At 42.1% G+C, this 21,112-nt stretch overlaps 1 protein-coding gene across 1 annotated transcript in view; it reads right to left on the reverse strand.

Moving 5' to 3' along the window:
* Positions 1–20,629, reverse strand: part of LOC111840337 (copine-9-like) — a 79,381-nt gene extending 58,752 nt beyond the window's left edge. Inside the window, exons 1-3 of the mRNA XM_072713806.1 lie at positions 20,133–20,629; positions 14,087–14,127; positions 1,467–1,513 (exon numbers count right to left, since the gene is read on the reverse strand). Of these exons, the coding sequence (XP_072569907.1) occupies positions 1,467–1,513; positions 14,087–14,127; positions 20,133–20,209 (165 nt within the window). The 5' untranslated portion in view covers positions 20,210–20,629. The remainder of the gene's footprint in view (positions 1–1,466; positions 1,514–14,086; positions 14,128–20,132) is intronic.
* Between the last annotated feature and the right edge of the window lie 483 nt (positions 20,630–21,112).

Here is a 21,112-nt window from a genome sequence, read left to right on the forward strand (position 1 = left end):
AGTGACGGACCTGCCAATTCTGGTATTCTGTGGCAAATGCCAATCGAGCTCCACGGTGCCGGGCAGTGAGCACAGGGCCCACTAGAGGATGTCGGGCCCTCAGGCCACCCTCATGAAGTCTGTTTCTGATTGTTTGGTCAGAGACATGCACACCAGTGGCCTGCTGGAGGTCATTCTGTAGGGCTCTGGCAGTGCTCATCCTGTTCCTCCTTGCACAAAGAAGCAGATACTGGTCCTACTTATGGGTTAAGGACCTTCTACAGCCCTGTCCATCTCTCCTAGAGTAACTGCCTATCTCCTGGAATATCCTCCATGGCCTTGAGACTGGGCTGGGAGACACAGTAAACCTTCTGGCAATGGAACATATTGATGCACCATCCTGGAGGAGTTGGACTACTTGTGCAACCTCTGTAGGGTCCAGGTATCACCTCATGCTACCAGTAGTGACACTGACTGTAGCCAAATGCAAAACTAGTGAAAAAAACTGTCAGAAAAGATGAGGAGGGAAAAATGTCAGTGGCCCCCACCTGTTAAACCATTCCTGTTTTGGGGGTCGTCTCATTGTTGCCCCTCTAGTGCACCTGTTGTTAACTTCTTTAACACCATAGCAGCTGAAACCGATTAACAACCCCCATTGCTACTTAACGGACTAGATCAATATCCCAGAAGTTAAACTGACTCGATGCTATACTCTGATTAAAAAGTGTTCCTTAAATTTTTTTGAGCAGTGCATATACTTTGAGCGTAGCTTCTCTGGTAAGAACACTATGGTAACACAGATCAGTGGCTCAAAAACGTTTTTGTGACCGGAATCAAATGCTTGCTCTATCAATTCAAAACCCAGATCAGGTCTGCCTGTTTCCCAGGTGCTTTTCTTTAACGGGCATGTTTACTCGCCTCCTGGCTGGTGCCCACCCTGGCCACCCGTAGCTGGTTTGCCCTAAAAATAAAGCCCATGCCAATGACCTGGCTGCCCTCTGTCAGACCCAAAACGGCGGCACAGGTTGACGCGGGCAGCTGCCCTCTCCATGAAACACACACACACACACACACACACACATAAACACACACATTCCTCTGGGGGCGGGGGCCATCTGTGAATATTTCATAAGCCCCTCCTGAGTGTGGAACCGCATGAGGCAGTGGTCGCCACATTAACTCCAGCCTGACCCCAGACTCCACCGTCTGATGCGGCAGTGAGGGTGATGCCAAGCATCCTTTCGCCGCCTCCATTATTCATAATTCAACATGTAGCTGAGCATCAATTAAACATCTTGGTACTCCTAAAGAATATTAATAAACACCCTAACAAACAGAGCGACTTCTTCCTGTTTTTCTCCACGTACTTGTAGCCAGGACATCTGAATTCGGCAGAATAAGTCACAGCAAAGGCAGCAGGTCACAGTGTCAAGCAGCGAGCGCAATAAAACTCAGAGGTCAGCTTAAAGTGAACTGATTGCACTTACCTCCCTCCATTCTTTAGTGCCGATACCTTGCACGTACAGGACCACCACTGGAAGAAAGAGACGCAGAGGGGGAGGGGAAGGAATTGAAAACATTTTACAAGTTTCTCACAACTCAATGAAACACGATTTTATTTCAGCTTAAATGTACTTTGAAACAACTTCATATTTGTTTTCTGACAGTATCCCCATAGGATGAAGCACAACTGCTCTGTGTCATAGACACACACGCACCCAGACACACTCACACGCACACACGCGCACACACACACAAACACACACACACGCATACACACACAGACACTCTCACACACACACACAGACACACACACACACCTACTGAGACAGCAGCAAAGTGGTTTCGCCTTGCATCACTACGTGGTGAAGGTGTTAAGGCTGTAAACTTAATCACTGCAGGTCGTTGGCTCAAATCCCAGAGGGGATGCTAATGTGTAAGAATTATTTTCCTGTGGTCATAGTTAACAATTAATACACCTTTCTCAAGACACACAGGGCACAAGGGAAGGAGCATCGTGGACAAGATGCTAATTCAGAAGGTCTATGTGCACAAACATAATTAAGTAAGGGAACCATACAGATGTCAGTTTTCCTAAATTGCTTGCAGGAGCTGTGAGCAGAATAGGCAGAGAATGGAAACTCCACATGAGCATGCAGACTCTGCACACAGAGGGGCAGGACAGAGACCCATGATGACCCTGAGTGCACGAGGTTGCAGTGTGACAGACTGTGCCAGTCTAAGCTATAAATCCAGTACTTCAAATATAAATGGGTCATAACTATGACATAGGTCCTACATAAGCCAAGTACTTTGTAGTGGGTTAAGTGAGCTCCTTGGTGCTATAACTGTACCCTTAAACAGCTTGCATGCAGATGTCCTGCCGCATTTGTCTGATACTGAAAAGTCTCTTAAAATCCCCCCTCCTGTTGTGGTTTAATGTAGAAGTTCTGCGTCTTCAACTGACACGCTGATTAAACTTCTCAGCTGGGGTGGTGCTGGATTGATCAGGAGGCCTGATTTAATAAGTTTGACCATTTACGTTATTTTTTCAGACATGATCAGAACGAACAAACGTTAGGGGCTGAAAAACGAACGGTGTGGTCTGAGAATACATATTTTGCTTTTGGATCCCCTCCTCCCAAACCCAAACCCCCAGTGTTCTGCGACCCAGTAGAATACTGACCAGGGACCGTTTCCAGCACCAGTACCATGGAGAAGGGGTTGGGAACCCCTGGTTTAAGGTATAAATTATTAAACAGGGTGGTGTGGCTGCACGCCAGGCTTAGGCTGGTCTGGGGGGAGGGGTGGCTCAGCGGCAGGGGAAGAGGAGTGGCAGGTGGTCGGAGGAGGGAGACTCCCAGTATCCGGGCTGCATGGCAGTAAAGAGCCGCTGCCTCACACTCCGGTGAGCATGTGAGCACAGGTGTGACCTTGATATCCCCACATACATGGGAATAACAAACTTCTCTCCCAAACGCACACAAACAAAATCAGCATGTCAGCCTGAACCTGATCATACTGCCATTCTCTACTACCCTGAGGTCCCATTCTATCATTATTTACTGATGCCAAAAGTAAAATACCTTGATGATAATGTGAATTTATTCTGAAGGTTGAATGATTTGAATGTGCAGGAAGATACCCTCAAACTCTCAACTCTTTCAGCTTTTTGGCTAATCAGCAATGCAGCCTCCTCCCTAACATCTGCACGGCGAATGGAGAGCTGGCATGCAGAGGTGGTCCAGTGGCATACGGTGGGAAAGCTGAGCGAGCAAAGGAGGAAACCATGCAGAAGGACCTGCGTGCCATGGGCCAGACGGCAGGGCATCTGATCACTGCTTACCCATCATCCTGACTGGCACTTCCTGCAACAGTGGAGCTGTCACAGGGGATCTCGGAGAAACACAATAGAGTGACCAGCTTAATAATGTACAGTGTGGAGAAATAACACAAAGGACATCAGGCAAAAAGGGGAGTATGGTTGAGAAAACAGTAGGACCAGCAAAGGCATTTAGGAGGGAAGGACCAGATAGTCAGACCCACCTACACTCTCAGTCTCAATCTACAGTGTCCAGCTGACAGGAGACATCGCTGTACAGCAGTGGTCACCTACTGGTGGACTGTGGTCCACACTCAGACCGAACCACAACCCAGTCTGCAATCCCGCCCCGATTTTATCATCTGGGGAACCCCCTCCCCTCAGCTGGCAAATGTTTAGTCACAGTGGACCTTGGCATTGTGTTGCTGATGGAATTTGGCTCTTGGGGAGCCCTGCTATGGAGTGATGAAAGGGGGGGGGACCCACCAAAGGAGACGCTAGCTAAATTTGTGTTTTATATTCCTCCTAGCCACACAAGGCTAAAATGGCGTTGCGGAGCCTGTACACAGACACCCAGTCTTCTCTGTCTTTAATGCTATTTGTGTTAAAGAAGACATACTGGCTAAATAAATCAAATAAATTAGCTCAGTTACATAGGAAGCATTTTATCTAAGGTTACTAGTGCTGAAGTACAGTGATTTTACTTGCTGATGCAGTGCTAATAATCAAATGCCTGTGTGAAAGTCTTCTTCCTTCATCCATGACCACATGACCATCCATGACCACATGACCATCCATGACCACATGACCATTCATGACCACATGACCATTCATGACCACATGATAATACATCTTCTGTACTTAACAAGGGCAAAGCTGCTGCTTGTATCATTTAAGTTACAGGTTTAAAGCATGCACTGCTTTTCTAGCCAAATATGACCTTGTCTATCACAGCCTTCTCTTTCGAAAAGGCATCAGGTGTATTTTGAGCTAAATTAAAGATAGTCTTGTGATCAGAAAACGACACTCATGGTTTGGAAACAACTGCTATTTGTGACCCTCAATCTTAATTCTCGCCATAACTTTCCATATATCCCCTTAGAGAAATAAGTCCTCTACAGCTGTCGAAGGTGGACATGAAAATCATCTTCGCGATTTTTCAGCTGCTTTGTCAACAACAAAGAAGTCTGTACAATGTGCACATTCGCCGCACAGAGAATTAGGGTTCCAGCTAAAAGAAAACTGACACACAAAACTCATATTCAAAACTGACCTTTGCAGAAAGCCTAGGGCGGTTTGATTAGTTATAATAAATGCGTAGAATTATAATCTGAACAGGGCCCACAATGGGACAAGCTCTCTTTCAATATGACAGAGGCTGCTCGTGATGAGGTGTTAATGAAAGAGGGCTTAATTTGTTTCCAGCAGAAAGTACAGATTGGGTCTTCTTTAATTACTTTTTTGGGTTACTATCTTCAGAGGAGGCGGTCCTGGGGCATTTTAAACAGGCCACAGTTTCTGAGCTCGTCTGTTGTCCAGATTCCTGAGCCTCTTCTTCGCCTGTCCTACTTCACCTGACTGTATGGGCGGCTCCATGGAGGGTGGACAGAGACCCAGCAAAACACCCGCGTATCTAACCAGAACAGACCTCGACTAGTCTCTCAGCCACTTCTCATGTTGTCACAAATTCAGTTTGTTTTGCAGAGAGGTCTTTGTAAACCAATACGTAGACAAAAAAAACTAATATATACGGAAAGACAGTAATTAGATACTAATCAGAATCCCTAAAAGATTTAAGCTCAATTAGACAGAAGCTTTGTAGCTGTTTTCTATTAGCTATTTCTATTTCTATTACCTAAATGGATGATTTACTACCAGGGCTACTGGGTGCGGTATATAAATATATAAACCAGGATGAGTCAGTGCAGCCATCAGCCATCAGGTTACAGATTCGTATCGAGGGCTGAGATTCCAAGCAATTTCCATGACAATCTTTGCTGAAGGCCAAACCAACATGACGATAAAACAGGGCAAAGTTGTCAGGGCGTATTTGCTGTAGAATTTAAACCAATAGGTTTCACCTTACAGCAGCAATATGGTTTCACTGTTTTTTTGAAGACAATATACACAGCTCCCTTTTCATTGCCAGCTCTGTCATTTTTTCATAAAATAAATTCCTTGCTTTTCACAGGTGAAATCCCAAATGTACAGGATTTACAGCCAAACAAGAATTTAACCTACGGTGTTTTACATCCTATACAAAGTTTAAGGAAAGAATAAAATCACTTAAGCCCATGTAAATCACACCTGTAAAATGCTGACAGCTACACCCATTCAGAATATATGTTCAGAATGTATTATGTTCTATCCCTTACACCAAATTTCATTGACTCCTACAGCTTACTGGACCTAAGAAGTGTCTGGTATCTGACAGACCAACCCACAGAGCCTAGATATTGTGGCTGTGACCACAACCACCGTGAAACTGACCTCAGGTCCTTGGACTGTGACACCCCTCATTCACAGACGCCATGAATGCCTGCGATCGCATTAACACACAAACGCACAAATGCAGATTACTGTATAAGCATTTCCCCCCCAAAGAAACAGAAGGAAATCCAGGCAAACAGCGTTTCACTTGCAGTTCTCCGGTGGAAAAACAGACACAAATACATTTTCATGGCCAAATGGAGAGCCTTGACAGAGAGGCGTGAGAGGAAGTGAGGACAAAATATTAATGTCAAAGTCATCCTTAACAAGGTTATCTACTAAGTATTCACAGCACACACACTCTAGGGACACAAATAAAGACTGATGCCTCTGCAGCTTCTGTTTTATGGGTTTCATATCGTAATCTGAGACAGTGTCACATTTCACGCAACAACAAAAAAAATATAATAATAATAAATGGTATTTGGAATGAACTTCTCATATTCACACCAGATGTTTTTTGGGTCTGATGGCCAATACATACAACACGTAACTTGGCACTGTTTTTGTGTCAGAGTTGAATAAGACTTCATCCAAAGCCTTTGGCTTAGGTAGGGCACCAGCAACCACAGTGAGACAGAACCTTGATACAGCCAGTTATATGTATGGTACCCCTTCACTGCAATGGATCCCAGGAATTTTATTTGGTACAGAGTGTGGTGTGTTTTGATCTACTGGTACCAGTTCCAGCCACAAACACAATTCAGAACGTGAGCTATTTTTGGGACCTGAAGCCTATACCCTGTCAGAATGGATGCAATAAAACCCTCTCTCTCTTCTGAGGCTTTCCCTGCTTGGCTGCACCAGTGGTGTGGCTGGGTTTGCCTTCCCCTTCCTCAGCCATGCAGTGATGACAAGCGCTCCTCTGGGGCTCCTCTGGGGTTCCTCTGGGGCTCCTCTGGGGCTCCTCTGGGGTTCCTCTGGGGCTCCTCTGGGGTTCCTCTGGGGTTCCTCTGGGGCTCCTATGGGGCTCCTCTGGGGTTCCTCTGGGGCTCCTCTGGGGTTCCGGACCCTGCAGGTTTCATAGCCCTGCAGCATTTCCAAGCCAGTTTGTCTATGTGAGCTTGGTGTTACAAAGTGCATGGCCGTACCCATGGCTGGGAAAGATTAAGCAAACATCTAATGCTGTATCATGACAGGACCGCTGTACCTTTCAGACATCATCACAAATATATAACCTGAGATGTCAGGCTATGTGAAATGTACACCATTCTCAAAATAGAAAAATCAGTAGAAAACTTTCTGGGGGTTCCACAGACACATAAAACCAGACAACAAATGTTCAATAAATAGACGCCTGATCACTCCTGATAATAATTTATATCAAATTGTGCAAAAGAGAAAATCATTTGCCAGACACAGACAAAACACATCGGCAAAGTCTAAGCTGCTGACAGCGATAGACGGACGTTGATTAAGCACCCAGGTAGCCCAGTCTGAACAAAAACTCTTCGTTGTGGGTGTCACTCAAGTCATGGCGTGGCTGCTTGTATCCAAGGAAAGTGTACAAAGATGCCAAACCTAATGTAAGGAGCATAAACCCTGTGAGCAAGGGAAAAATAATGATATTACGAGTCACCTGTCACCATTTTTCACGAGGCCTTCAGACCACAAAGTCTATGGCCAGCTGTCAAACCTTGGGGGGGTCTGTAATGGTAGTGGAAGCCATTACACGCGACTCATTAGGTCCAATGATTACGCTGTATTGTCCTAAAAGGGGACATGAGAGCATTTTGCAGGACACTATTCCCTCATCATTTTCCCATATTTTAAGGTGATAAAAGTCAAGCACATTCCGGGACTGCCTCAAGCAGCAGCTCCACAGATGGCAAAGCACATTTCCATCTTCTTCCATCAACCTACTGGAGGCTTTTATCCCTAAAGAATGGCCAAATACGCTACTTCACATAGTCTATGGGGTTGCACGACAGCATTCCAGGTCCCCATTACATCTTTTATTATATTTTCTGTTTTTTTGGCCACCAGCCATAATGAGATAATAGTAAATGTAAATGATATTTCAGACAGAGAGTTCCAGTGCCATAGAGGAGAATCCATACATTTGCATTCTCTAACTAAACACTTTGCGTAATACACCCACATTCTTCTTCTGCGTCTTTGTAAGGAACTAATAAAGCAGCATTTGCATCGGGAATCACTGTCCTTGGCTGATCAAATGCCAGAGACAGAGTTGAGCCTGCAGTGACTGGGGGTCAATGATACGAGATCCATGGATGCCTTCATGAGATGGATATATGATGGAGACGTAATTATGTCTGAGACATCAAAAACATCCCCATGACCAGCTCTAAGTGACCCATCAGCAAAATTAGGGGTTAGGGGTCACATGTCTCTAGTCGCTCATATTTAACTCGGCATGTATCCGTTTCACTGTGTGACAGTCCCAGTATTCCTGACACAAAGAGACTGCTGCACAAAATATATGACCCATTTTAATAACCACATGAGGTGATGAGGATTAATTACCTCCCTACCTTTCTCATCGTCTCCTTATTATTCCGTGTCAGAAATATTTTACTCTTCACAAGGCTAATTCCACAAATAATAAGATCTGTCAATAGGATCGCTTTGATTTTTCTGAAAGACAAACGAAGGAAGACCCCCCCACTATATAAAACTATTGAAAAAAATTAATTGAAGTGAAACTAAAAATGAGCTGCTGCTGTCGATGTGGTTTTGCTTTATACATCTAAACAACATGGAGGCCGTCTTCGTAAGTGACAGTTAAACAGACGGTTTTGTGCAATAAGCTCACACATGTATTATGTGCTGAAGCAAATCCAACTGATTCCCATTCTAAGGCTATAATTTGCTGACAGAAAGCGTGTGGCCTGAGATGGTCACCCGGCTCTTGCAGTGTTTTCTGGGATGGGCTCCAGGCTCATTGTAACACTGCATCGCAGAGCAGCTACGCAAAATATATGGATTAACCTGGTGCCTGGAAGTAGCATGTGAACACACAGCTATGATTTTAATCCAGTTTTTTTTTTTTTTTTACAATACCCACTATTCATGAGATATCTGATCTTTTGCAGTGACAATGACTTGACAGAACATTTGTGTATTACTGATATGGCATTTGTCACCTGAATAACTTCAGTCCGACATTGTCAAGTGAAAATAAGCTATAATTAATGATGCTGACAGCACGCAGCACATACATGCCAGTGTGCCTGTGGCTTTCATTGTGTTTTCCATTTTTCATATAATATTACACATCAAAGCGATTCGTTTTGATCAAACTGAAAAAAAATGTATCAAGCAAATCGGGCCCTTACAAACTCCAGGCACAATAGCATAATTTATAACACTGTGTAATTTTCATGGTATATATTTTACAAGCTTAACAGTTCAGATTAGATTTGAAATCAGAGCCGTCATATATACACAAACTGCTTTGTTCTAATGTTAGTCCTTCAGCAATAATTGATGGATCCATTATATACTTTGCCAGGTAGTCATTAATCATGATGGATCCCAGTCCTTTATAATTAAAATTTTTATTAATCACTCTAACAACACAATTAATACAGAACTTTTGTTTTGTGACATGTTCGAAATTTGACTTTTCCTATTTCTATATCGTGATTTCTCCATCCATCCAACCATCCATCCATCTATCCAATTCCTACACCTATTTGTCCAGTGTAACACTGTGAAGATTTGGACCCAATTCTGCAAGCCACGATCGTATAGCAGCGAATAACTCAGGATGGGATACCAACCCATCACAGGGCACAGACACACCAGTCACATGCACATTCACACCTAAGGAAAATATGGTGACTCCAATTAAGCTCAGCATGTTTTTGGACTGTGGGGGGAAACTGAGGAAGCTTGAGTAAAACCCCATGACGACACACGGAGCCATGATGGAGACTCAAACCTGGGTCGCAGAGGTGTGAGGTAACGCTGCTAGTTTCTGTAAGAATGTAGGCACAGTCCAACCTGTAAATACTCAGTAGCATCGGACCCAGGGATTACAAAAACTGCAATAATTGCATATGAGTAGTAATAGTTGCTCATACTGTATTATGAAAGGCACCGATAGATCATAGATTTAACATAAATTTTATATATTGCATAGTAACCACTAATTACAAGTACTACTACTAATACTCATTAACACAAACATCCTACTCCTCAAAACAGTTCATCATTTGCCTGTAACTGAATATTTATACCATGCAGACAGTGTCTAGAGCAGTGTTTCTCAACCCAGTCCTCAGCGAACCCCAGCCAGTCCACGTTTTTGCTCCCTCCCAGCTCCCAGCCAATCAGGAACACCGAATAGCCGGTACAGGTTCGCTGGGAGCTGGGAGGGAGCAAAAATGTGGACTGGCTGGGGTTCGCTGAGGACTGGGTTGAGAAACACTGGTCTAGAGGTTTAATTATGTTGCAGCTAAGAAGCATTAGAATGGCTAAAATGACAAATCTAAGTGATTTTATACATGGTATGATTGTTAATGCCAGATGTGGTGGTCCCACCAGCTCAGAAGGCACCGTCTCGGGATTTTCATCGACTGCAGTATCTAGAGCAATGTTTCTCAATCCGGTCCTTGGGGACTCACAGCCGGTCCACGTTTTTGCTCCCTCCGAAATCTCTGCCAGACAGTCCACAGGTAGGGAGCTGAGGGGGAGCAAAAACGTGGACTGTCTGTAGGTCCCTGAGGACCGGATTGGCAAACACCGATCTGGAGTTTACAAAGAATGCTGTGATTAAAAAAAAATATCAGGTGTGTTTCTGAAAACATTGTGCTAGAGGACAATGGCTATACTTAGTAAAGCTAACAGGAAGGGCCCAATAGCAAAAATGACAGCTTAGCACAACCATGGTGTGCAGATCTAGGGACAAAAGGAGGATCCTACATGGAGCTCCATATGATGGATCTCATAAAGTGGGCAATGAGTGCATATACCTGTACATGTCTCTGTTGGTGTGCAAATGCAAGGGACCATGACTTCAATTCATTTAAATAAACACACAAAGACATATCACGATGCAGATTTTAAAACTGCTAATACTGTCATTGGAGGTAACTATATCTGTTTAGGAAAAAAAAAAAGATTTAGAAGAGACAGGGACTCATTTTTAAAAGGAATCTCTGTCATTTCAATGTGCAAGTACTCAGGGAATCTTATATAAAACCTTATATAAAACACATTTGCACATTTCCTATATTATGTATACAGGACTGTACCTCCAGGACTTCCATTAGTCACACTTTTATTTACCCCTCTGGGTCACACCAGACATTGGGGAAAAAACCAGAAACATAGAAATTTCTTGTGAGGTTTTATTACACAGCCAAGTATGGGAAAAGACTTTAAGTACCAACCCTGAAACTGAAACCCCCCGTAGAGGTACAAACTGAGGGCATTTTAAGATCAATAACTTCATCTAAATTATAATGCACGCACTTCTATGGGGTTAGACTGGGTATTTTTTGACTTGCAGTGTGTGTGACAGATGTGTAGTAATTGTAGCAAACACTGAAGTGATTTAGCTATTTTCACTATGAAGGTTTTTTTTTTTTTTTTAGACCAAGGTGACAGGTGTAATTTTTGAGTACCAGGATGCTCGGTACAAACAATTATCTTTGGCTTACAGAGCACTCTAAAGGGACCACCACTGGTCACGGGAGCAAGCCTATTGATCTGTCATTAAGGCATCATTCACGTGAAAATAAATGGTGGATACAGGGTGCCGGGGCTGAGTGATGTCAGAATGTGATTACAGTAAAATCACTCCTCTAAATTTGTTTTGGTATTCACAAATCTGTGGGGACCACTTCCATTTTAAGATAAGCTGATTAATCTATGTATACTGACAGGTCATTAGTCCAAATTAATCTAATATATATTTATATTTCCATTGACCTGATCTAATGCTAATGCAAACAACGTTGATAATTAGTCAGAATTTACAGTACAATGTTGTGAATAAGATTTTGCCTGATATATTATTTTCACATTTTTCATAACAATTGGTTTCAGATCTTTAGCCTAATATAATATTTGATAAAGTGAAACAGAGCAAACAGATAACACCATTTAAAATTATTACCGAATGTGTGTAAGTAATGAAGCTATCCAAAACACATACTGACCATGTGAAAAAATGATAGTATAGTAATTTACAATACCAGATGACCACATTTAACTGATAATTAGAATCTTTGAGGCATCTAAACCATACTATATACTGACCCTTACCATGATAGCGAAGTCTTCACCACAAGCTCTCTGCAGTAATACTACGCAAAGAATATATGGAAATTTCAGAAAAGTTAAGGAAACAAATTGTTGAAACATCAATTGGGAAAGGGTCACAAAGCCATTTGCATTCCACTGCACCACAGTATCAAGAACTCCACTGCATAACTGAATAAAGATCTCTAAATGAACAATATCGGGAACAGTGGTGAATCTTTCTAAGACAGGCCAGCCTGCCAAAATGTCTCCAAGGGCAGACCAACAAGTTATTAAAGGAGTTACAAAAGATCCCAGTAGAACATACAAAGAACTGCAGCCCCCTCCAACCTTGACTAAGTTCAGGGGATCCAAAAGGCACCAGCATGGTGAAAACAACTGCTATCCAAACATAATATCAGTGTTTGTCTTGCACTTGCAAAGGAACATCTGGATAATCCCCAGGATTCTTATCAGTATCGTTATGTTATATAAAGTTTACATGGAGATGGAGTCGAAAGTTGTGCTCTTTGTACATCATACCTACAATCAAACATGTGGGTGGTAGCATAACAGTTTCGGGAAGCTTTGCTGCCTCAGGACCCAAAAGACCTGCCGTTTTTGAAGGAACTATGGATTCTGTACTCTTCTAATCATCAATCCAATCATCTGCTTATGACCGGAGGCTTAGGCATACAACTGAATAGGTCAGAAACAACAGCATTAAAGTTTTGGTGTTGCCAAGTCAAAGTTCTGGCCTTAAATCATTAGGGATACTATAGCAGGATCGAGGCCAAATAATTGACACCTAGAACCCTGTGGGTGGAGTGGTGGCTCTGAGACTAGGGATCTCTGCCTGCAACTGGAAGGTTGCTGGTTCAAATCCCATGAATGCCCAGAGTGATTCTACTCCATTGGGCCCTTGAGCAGGTCCTTAACCTGTGATTGTTTCATCCTGGGTATGATGTTAATCTACATCTAGGCTCAAGTCTCTACCTGGGTTCTGTGTGTGGAGTTTGCATGTTCTTCTTGTGTTGTTGTGAGGTTTCCTCTGGATACTCCAGCCTCCCTCTCCTCTGCATTCCAAAAACATGTTGAGGCTGATTGGAGTTGCCAAAATGTCCAGAGGTGTAATTGGTGTGTGTGTTTGCCCTGTGATGGGTTAGCACCCCATCCTGGGTTGTTCCTTGCTTTGAGTCCATAGACTCTGCCCCCTCCCTATGACCCTGAATAGGACAAGCAGTTACAGGAGATGGATGGATATACTGCAGTCTGGGATAAGCTCCAGGAGACCCTGACTAGGGTAAATGGTTAGAGAATGGATGGATATCTTTAGCATGGCTCCATTTGGATGCCATAGCCAGTCAATGGGTAGCGCTATAGCCTAACCCTTCCCGGCTTGTCAATTCAGTTGCTTAGTTAGCATGTTCTCCCCATGTGGTATGGGGTTCCCCCAATAGGCCACAAACAATTGACTAAGCAATTTGGTGCCTTTAAATAGCTAATAGTGTCTGAATGTCCCCTGCCTTTGCTCTGTGCTCTCTGGGATAACCTCCTGGTTCACCAAAGTTACGGAAGGTGGAAGTAACCATGTCATATTATGGTGCCTTAAAGCAAGGTGTTCATCAAGTAAAGCTCAATTTACTTTGATTTCAGCGATGGGACCTTGATCAGAACTGGATTCTTCCATCTGTCCTCCATCAAAATGTCCATATGCTTAGTGACCATAGCAACCCACATCAACAGTTATAAGTCAAGGCTTATTCTCAGGATTTTGATACACATGCAATTTTGGAAGTATTTGAAATAATTATGGACAAATGTGCCACATTCAATGTTATAAACTCTGTTGTTTCAGAACCTTGTCATTGGTTTGTAATTGCATTATTATTAATACTAATTCCAACAAGAACTATTAGGATTCCATAGTCCACTGCAACCAGGTATCTTCAGGGTCAAACCAAATAAAGCAAAGGGTCTCTCGCCTCATGCCAAGGCTGACCAGCTAGACAAGGCAGCCTCCTTTGGTACTATCTGTCTGGGGTCTTTCAAGTCCCCTTCACAAAGGCCGGTGTCAGCTACCTGGATCCGACTTGGAGAAGGTGTCCATATCCAGTAGGCTCCTAAAGAAAAAAGACAATGGACAATCATGTTGAAAATTTAAAGCATGAGCATTTCATGGTGAATATTCTCCACTGCGCTCTGCCTCATGATGATTATTACCTGCCAAACCCAAATTCTTATTCTCTCTAGAGAATAATATTCTGTTTTAAAATACAGATCAAAAAGCTTAATATCAATTACAGTAAAATCTCCGATTGCGAGCATAATTCGTTCTGGAAACGTGCTTGTAATCCAAAGCACTCGTATATCAAAGCGAATTTTCCCATTAGAAATAATGGAAACTCAGATGAACCCAAAAATATTCATAAAAAATTTATTAATACAAAATATAAAGTAAAAATACATAAAATAAAATTAACCTGCACTTTACCTTTGAAAAGAATCGTGGATGGTGTGAGGGAGACGAGAGAGAGGAGAAGAGGAGGGTTATTTTGTAGGACGACTTCCACTATAACTAACGTAATCACTGCTATCTGTTGGCTCCCTGGAATCTTTTTGTTTTTGTGTGACTTTAACAAGGAACCTGTCCAATGACAGCCGCTTTTGCCTCCTTTTCGATTTCGCGAAAATGTGGACATTGCATTGTCGTTAAACAGATTCATCGCTCACACTGCTACACCCTTATTTGGGTGGTGCTTTTCAACTACATTTTCACTATACGAGTGAGGCACGCCGACTGGGACCGAGCATGGGAGACGATTACCTACAATCCCGCAGCAAGAGAGAGAGGGAAGACCTATCTGATCACGTGACACTAGGCATACAAAGCGTATACGTAATACTTGTATTGCAAGACCTCGCTCGTTTATCAAGTTAAAATTTATTTAAAATTTTACTCATCTTGCAAAACACTCGCAATCTGAGGTTTGACTGTACTTGAAAACAAGCTAAAAATCAACCATATCAAGTTTTACACTCTTCATACAAAAAGAAACTCTCCAATGAGGCTAGGAATTCTGAATATGGCTCCCAGCATCACATACTGCAAATGACAAGGCTATTAATCCCCAGTAAAGAGCCATTATAAACCAGCAAGAGCTACAAGGTTCAGATGGGATGTACATTGTGATCCTCTGTGGTTTTGTATAATTTTGACTTGTGGGATAAGTGAGACGCTTCACATATTTTTAAAAACTAAACTTGTCTAGCCCTTCCAGGATTTTGCTAGCTTTGATGTTGTATGTATCGCATGGTGCCAGTTTTTCAGCTAGTCTGGGAGTTACGTGTAGTGTACCGTGTTTTTCCCTCATTAGTTCCAGTTTGGTGCAGGAAAGCTGTAGAGTTTTGTGGCTTAGAGGGATTGATATCCAAGTCCTTGTCTGGAAAGACACAGGTTCAAATCCCACGGCCATCAGAGTAGTATTCTTATCACTGGGCCTTTACACAAGCACTTGCCGACCCTGTTTCCTAGCACAGAGCTTTCCTCACATGGACAAACGCATCTGCTAAACAAGTAAATGTGGACTTTTGGTATTTCCAAAGCCATCTCTCACAACAGCTCTGTATAACTACTGCAAATAAAACTCACGGCGTTGTGAGTTTCCTTTGGTCTTTGCCGTACGTAACCATACACACACACTCAGTTAGTACTCACCTCTAAATAAATCATAGCACTAGTAATCCCAGGCTAAGAGTAGTAATTCATAACGCAGGAAGCATCGTTCCTCAGCTTTTTCTCCAACAAGACAGGATCCTTTTCTCATTATCGGCACTTTAGCACAGATTTCTCGCCAACGCCGGTACATTCATGGAACCTGAATAACAGCCGATTTTTATCCTACAACCAATACAATGGATAAACCCTAGGTTCCAATGAATAGTTTTCGTAATTTTTTTGGTTGAAAATAATTCCTGCTCTGACATGGCAGGATAGATATTCGGGGTATGAAAAGGAGCAGCCTCATGGTGACTTATTGAGATAATTTTTAGAAATTGTTTGGGTGCCAGAAGTTCAGGGTTAAGACTGTGACATCAGAAGAAAGACTTTAAATGCAACAGTTGCCCTGAGGAAGGGCTTACCATTAGTGTCTCTGGCATGGTGGGCTACAAGCAAATAACAGGAGGAGATAATTAAATGTTATTAACACATTATCCCCACATTTTCCATTAGTTCATTGCCAAAGACAGCAGACAAGCTCTATTAATCAGAGTTTAGTCTTATTCCCCAGAACCATCCTTGTTGTTTCTTTCTGATCCTTACTTAGAGTGTCTGTCTGTATCCATGTGTTCCTCTTGCTCGCCCAACACCAACATCCTGCTAACTCCTAACCCTAACCATAACCCTAACCCCAATCTGTCAGCTGGGTAGTGAAGGTACAGCCATCTCTCTAGAGCAGTGTTTCCAAATCCAGCCCTCGGGGACGCACAGTCGGTCCATGTTTTTGCTTCTTCCAAGCTCCCTGCCTGACAGTTCAAGTTTTTTTCTCCCCTACTGGGATCTGGGAGGGAGCAAAAACGTGGACCAGCTGTAGGTCCCTGAGGACCGGATTGGGAAATGCTTGCACTACTGTGCTTGGGGAGTTAGGTAGGTCGCTGTATGCAAGATTTCAAACACATCCAGCTTCCAGAATTTAGGTATTCTTTTTCATTCGTAATTGCGATCTTATTTCCCTCCAGAAACAAAAAAATTCCACGTGGAAAGAAACCACTGTAGAGGTGCCACTGCTGCTGGCGGCTGGCAGTGACTCCCAACAGAAGAGAACAAACAGACGAGCCACCTTTCCTTCATGGTGCCTCTCGATAAGCATTCAGCTCATTAAGCTGACACCACGGCGATATGTTTTATACATGAGCTTTTCAATGACAGTGAGCACAAGAAGCACATGCATAGCTGAACATTTTTGCACACCCAAATACACCTGCACATACGGAGCTCCATTTTAGAAAGAACTTTCCGCTGCTGGAAGACCGCACTGTACATTTTTTGGATCATTTTAAAAGGTCAGCACCTGAAATGACATTTCAGAAAAGACTTATTTTCTTCTTTTCTAGTCTATACAATTATTAATCTGCAAAGTATCGTCACATTCATGTACAATGTATTCATTCTGTATTGCTTAGTAATACCGTCAATAGCATCTACAATTTATTAGGTTACTACATTTACACTTTATTACAGTTTTCATAATTGCCTTGACAGAAGGGTTTACTTATTCACACTTCTGTCAGAAAACTGTTTCCCTCCACAGCTGTGCCAGCTGACCTTGGCTGCTGCATTCGGAAGACGGCTGTATTAACCCCCCTGTGCCAAGTGTGTTTGGCATGGCACCGTGCAAACCAGTGGCGAATCGGGCCTTCCCGGCCCCCCAGGGAAGACCTGAGCAATTTCCGCCACTGACAAGATGCCACATAATTCATTTTAACAGGTACACAGCACATTCAAATGTAATTATATGCATATTATATGTGCATTACATCCACCATGGTTGGCATTCACTGTAACTGCCTCTAAAAAATGGAATGTTCTTCCTCTCAATCTTTGTGAATTAAAATATTTCATGAAACTTCAATCTCCTGTTTAAAAACATATCTCTTCAAAGAATGTTATTCATCTTCATGCATGTAACCTGTACTCTCTTGATGTCATGTGTATCTTTGTTGAATCGTAAAGTGTCCTTGAGTGTATGAAAGGTGCCAAGTACTTCTCCTTCTTCTTTTTATTATTATATGTTTGCACAGTGATTAATTGGTAAATGATTTTGTCCTCTTTCCTGCTGCATCCATGTTCTGGTCCACTGATACGGTTCAGTATCTCTTTCCTAGGCTCTGAAATCTCAGCAAATCTGGAATGGCTAAGCTTGAACACGTTTACACAAACCAACTGAAGGGCTATTTCCTGTCATGCAGGGAGCAGGAATTGCCCTCCCTTTACCAAATGGCACATGTAAGCATGCTGCAGAACAATCAATAGCTCTGTTGAGGCAGGTAACACAACAGGTCAACACTCTGTGACTGTAATCAGCAAGCATCTTCCAGCTCGGCCTAGAGAATGTGACAACAAGGACACCCGGTGCTTTAATGTGAATCAATGCGCTGCATTGACGGGTCCTGTGTGCTTGGACCTGTGCATCTCAAAGCCCGTCGTTAAGTACCAAGAAAATCATAATCTTCAGCGAGTCATAGCTGTGAAATGAATAGTGTTTTAATAAAATGTTAAGTCCTATTCATGAGATAAAAATCAAGATGAAATCTTGCCATTTGCAGTTTTGGACCACAGCAGGGAGTCTATTACAAGTCAACAAGAAAGCTTTCAGTGAACTCTTCTTTATCCTGCTCTGGCATCAGAGATTGCCCCCAACATAATGTAACACAAGTAAACAGCTCAATAGACTGTGTGTGTATCTGTGTGTATGTGTATATATATGGGATTTGCTTAAAGCTATGTTTACTTTTCATTAATAAATTACCAAGAACTTGATTATACCAATCAGCACAAAAAACAAACATACAATTAACCTCAGATAAGTTATTGTCATACACAGGAACTGATCATTTTTTTTCCAGAGTCACTAGTGGCAGAGTGATTCTCAATTAACCTTTCTGGATCTCATGCTCACTCAGAAAATAAATACCAAATATAATCACCCAAGATTTATGACAGCTCCTGGGAAACCAGCTCTCAGAGAATTGTGATAAATTTATTTGAGTTTATATCTACTTAATTTGTTCTCAAAATTGCTGGCAGTATTAAAATAGGCAATGCAATATTAGTCACTCCTGGAACTGTCAGGAATATTTCACCATGTATATATTATATGTATTATGTTGTTCAGGTGTGAACATTTACAGTCCTGAAAGATTGCAAGGTGGCCACTTTTTGTTCAATCTCAGGTATTTCTGCTTTTTAGCTAGTGTTCTTTAGGATACCAAGTCCTTTAACTTGGCATCATAAGTGCAAAGTACTGTAGCTGAAATGCTGCTGAAACCTGCAGCCACCCATAAGAGTGGTCCATTCACTTACTGTGCAACATTTTGCAACATCCTAAAATGTTATCAATTACCCTCAGAGCCCATCATAAATATATCAGTTCATTTTTGGCTAGGTTGTAATCACGACATGATTCATTCAGAGCTCACTGCGAAGTTCAATATGCAGGAAACTACACATAACATATTGCAGGAAAAATCTTCATTTTAGCTGAAAAATTTGTTGCCTTTTATTCGGGGTCGATATCAACAATGGGAATAAAAAGTAAAGTCATTGTTGGGTAACTGGAAAGAAAAAAAAAACAGTTCAAGGACACCATAAATTGAAACATTAATTTACTATACAATAGGAGACAGAGATTCCATCTTGCACACATGCTGACAAACGACACAACCTAAACAAACAGGTTACCCATAGAAAGCTAGACGGCATCGGCTGTGACAGCGAGGACGTGCGGAGGACCTCGGGCTGCTGGTTTACCCCGAAAATGCTATCAATGGAATTTAAGCCTCGCTTTTCACTTCTAATCAAACGACAGCAGTCCCCAGAAGACGATCTGTACTCGATTTCGCTCTTTACCACGAATAAAAGTAGGCATGCTTAACATATAACATATCTGTCTAAACTGTCAAGAAAAAAACTAAGAAGAAATATCACGCAACGCTCATTTCCCCTCCCTCTTGTAGGTAATATATTACCACGTATTACATATTTATCGTATTGTTCGGACATGTACAATTAGCCACTCATGATTTTAAAATAATTAGATATGTATAAGTTGCTATATATGGAAAATTATTTTACATAAATCCAGCACAAAAATAAGCATTAAAGTAGCCTCAAAGAGCCACGCTTGGTATATTTATAGCCTCGTACCCGAAGTGAAGCGCGATACTTTGTATAACTGTGATATGTACAGACACTCAGCTGTGCTACAATAACTCTATTTCAATCACCTGGTTAGTTCATTCCGCTGCAATAAAACAGCTCCTTCGATGTTAAACACAGATCAGTATATCCCCATTAATTTAGTTATCTGGTTATTTTCATATACAGCCAATTATGCATAACACTCACCGGCATGACACGGTAACTTCAATCTTAGTTGCAGGCACGCTTGAGTTTAGCGGATCGAAGTCCCCAATTGACGCCATTTGTATGTTTTAAAATTGAATTCTTACTAATATATATTTTTCGTAATCAAGTTAGCGCTGATTCTTTTTTTCCAGCAGGGAAGTGAGGACTCGCCGGCGAAAACGCGCTCCTCTTCAGAGAGTTAACAGCAGATACCTGCCAGGGAGGTGAAAGGCACCATTAGAGTCGCTGCTGCTGCGCGAACTCGGAGGCACTATAACTCCTCATTCCGGCGAGAGGAGGGCCAGCCGCTCGGGATCACCGGCCGACTCCTGCTCCTGCTTTTTTTCCCCTGTCATCATCGAAGCGGTACATTGATAGCACATACATAAGATGTGGAATCTTTGTTGGCAGCGATGTGTATGTAAACACGGAATATGGTGTTTTGCATCCTGCAGAATTTTCATGCGCAGTTAACCGACATACAAACTGCTCCAGTCCTGAACATAATGAGATACAAAAAAAATAGGCTACATGTTAAATATTAACATATGAATTAACGAAACTGTTTAAGATATGCATGTAGGGATGTCAACGATGTGTGCCGACACATATTCCTGAAGACATATATGTGTGTGTACATGTACACTATATTAACATGCCTATCTATACATTTCATACACACACGCGCACATACATACATAGGCATATGTGTGTGTGTGTACTGTATATATATATATATATATATATATATATATATATATATATGCAAATCAACATACGGAAAATGAATCTTGAACACAAGAAAGTAACTACTGTATAAAGCTAAGGAAATAGCACTCTTAATAATCTTGACCCTGAATCCAAGGGCAGATTTTCTTTGTGACAGAGAGCCCACATTTAAATGACTGCTTAGTGTGTTTCTTCAAGCTATTAGTTTTGTGGTTAAGGCTTGTGTCATTCTTGCCCACTCTGTCCCACAA

This window comes from Paramormyrops kingsleyae, chromosome 6 (assembly GCF_048594095.1).
Source record: "Paramormyrops kingsleyae isolate MSU_618 chromosome 6, PKINGS_0.4, whole genome shotgun sequence".
Classification (NCBI taxonomy): domain Eukaryota; kingdom Metazoa; phylum Chordata; class Actinopteri; order Osteoglossiformes; family Mormyridae; genus Paramormyrops; species Paramormyrops kingsleyae.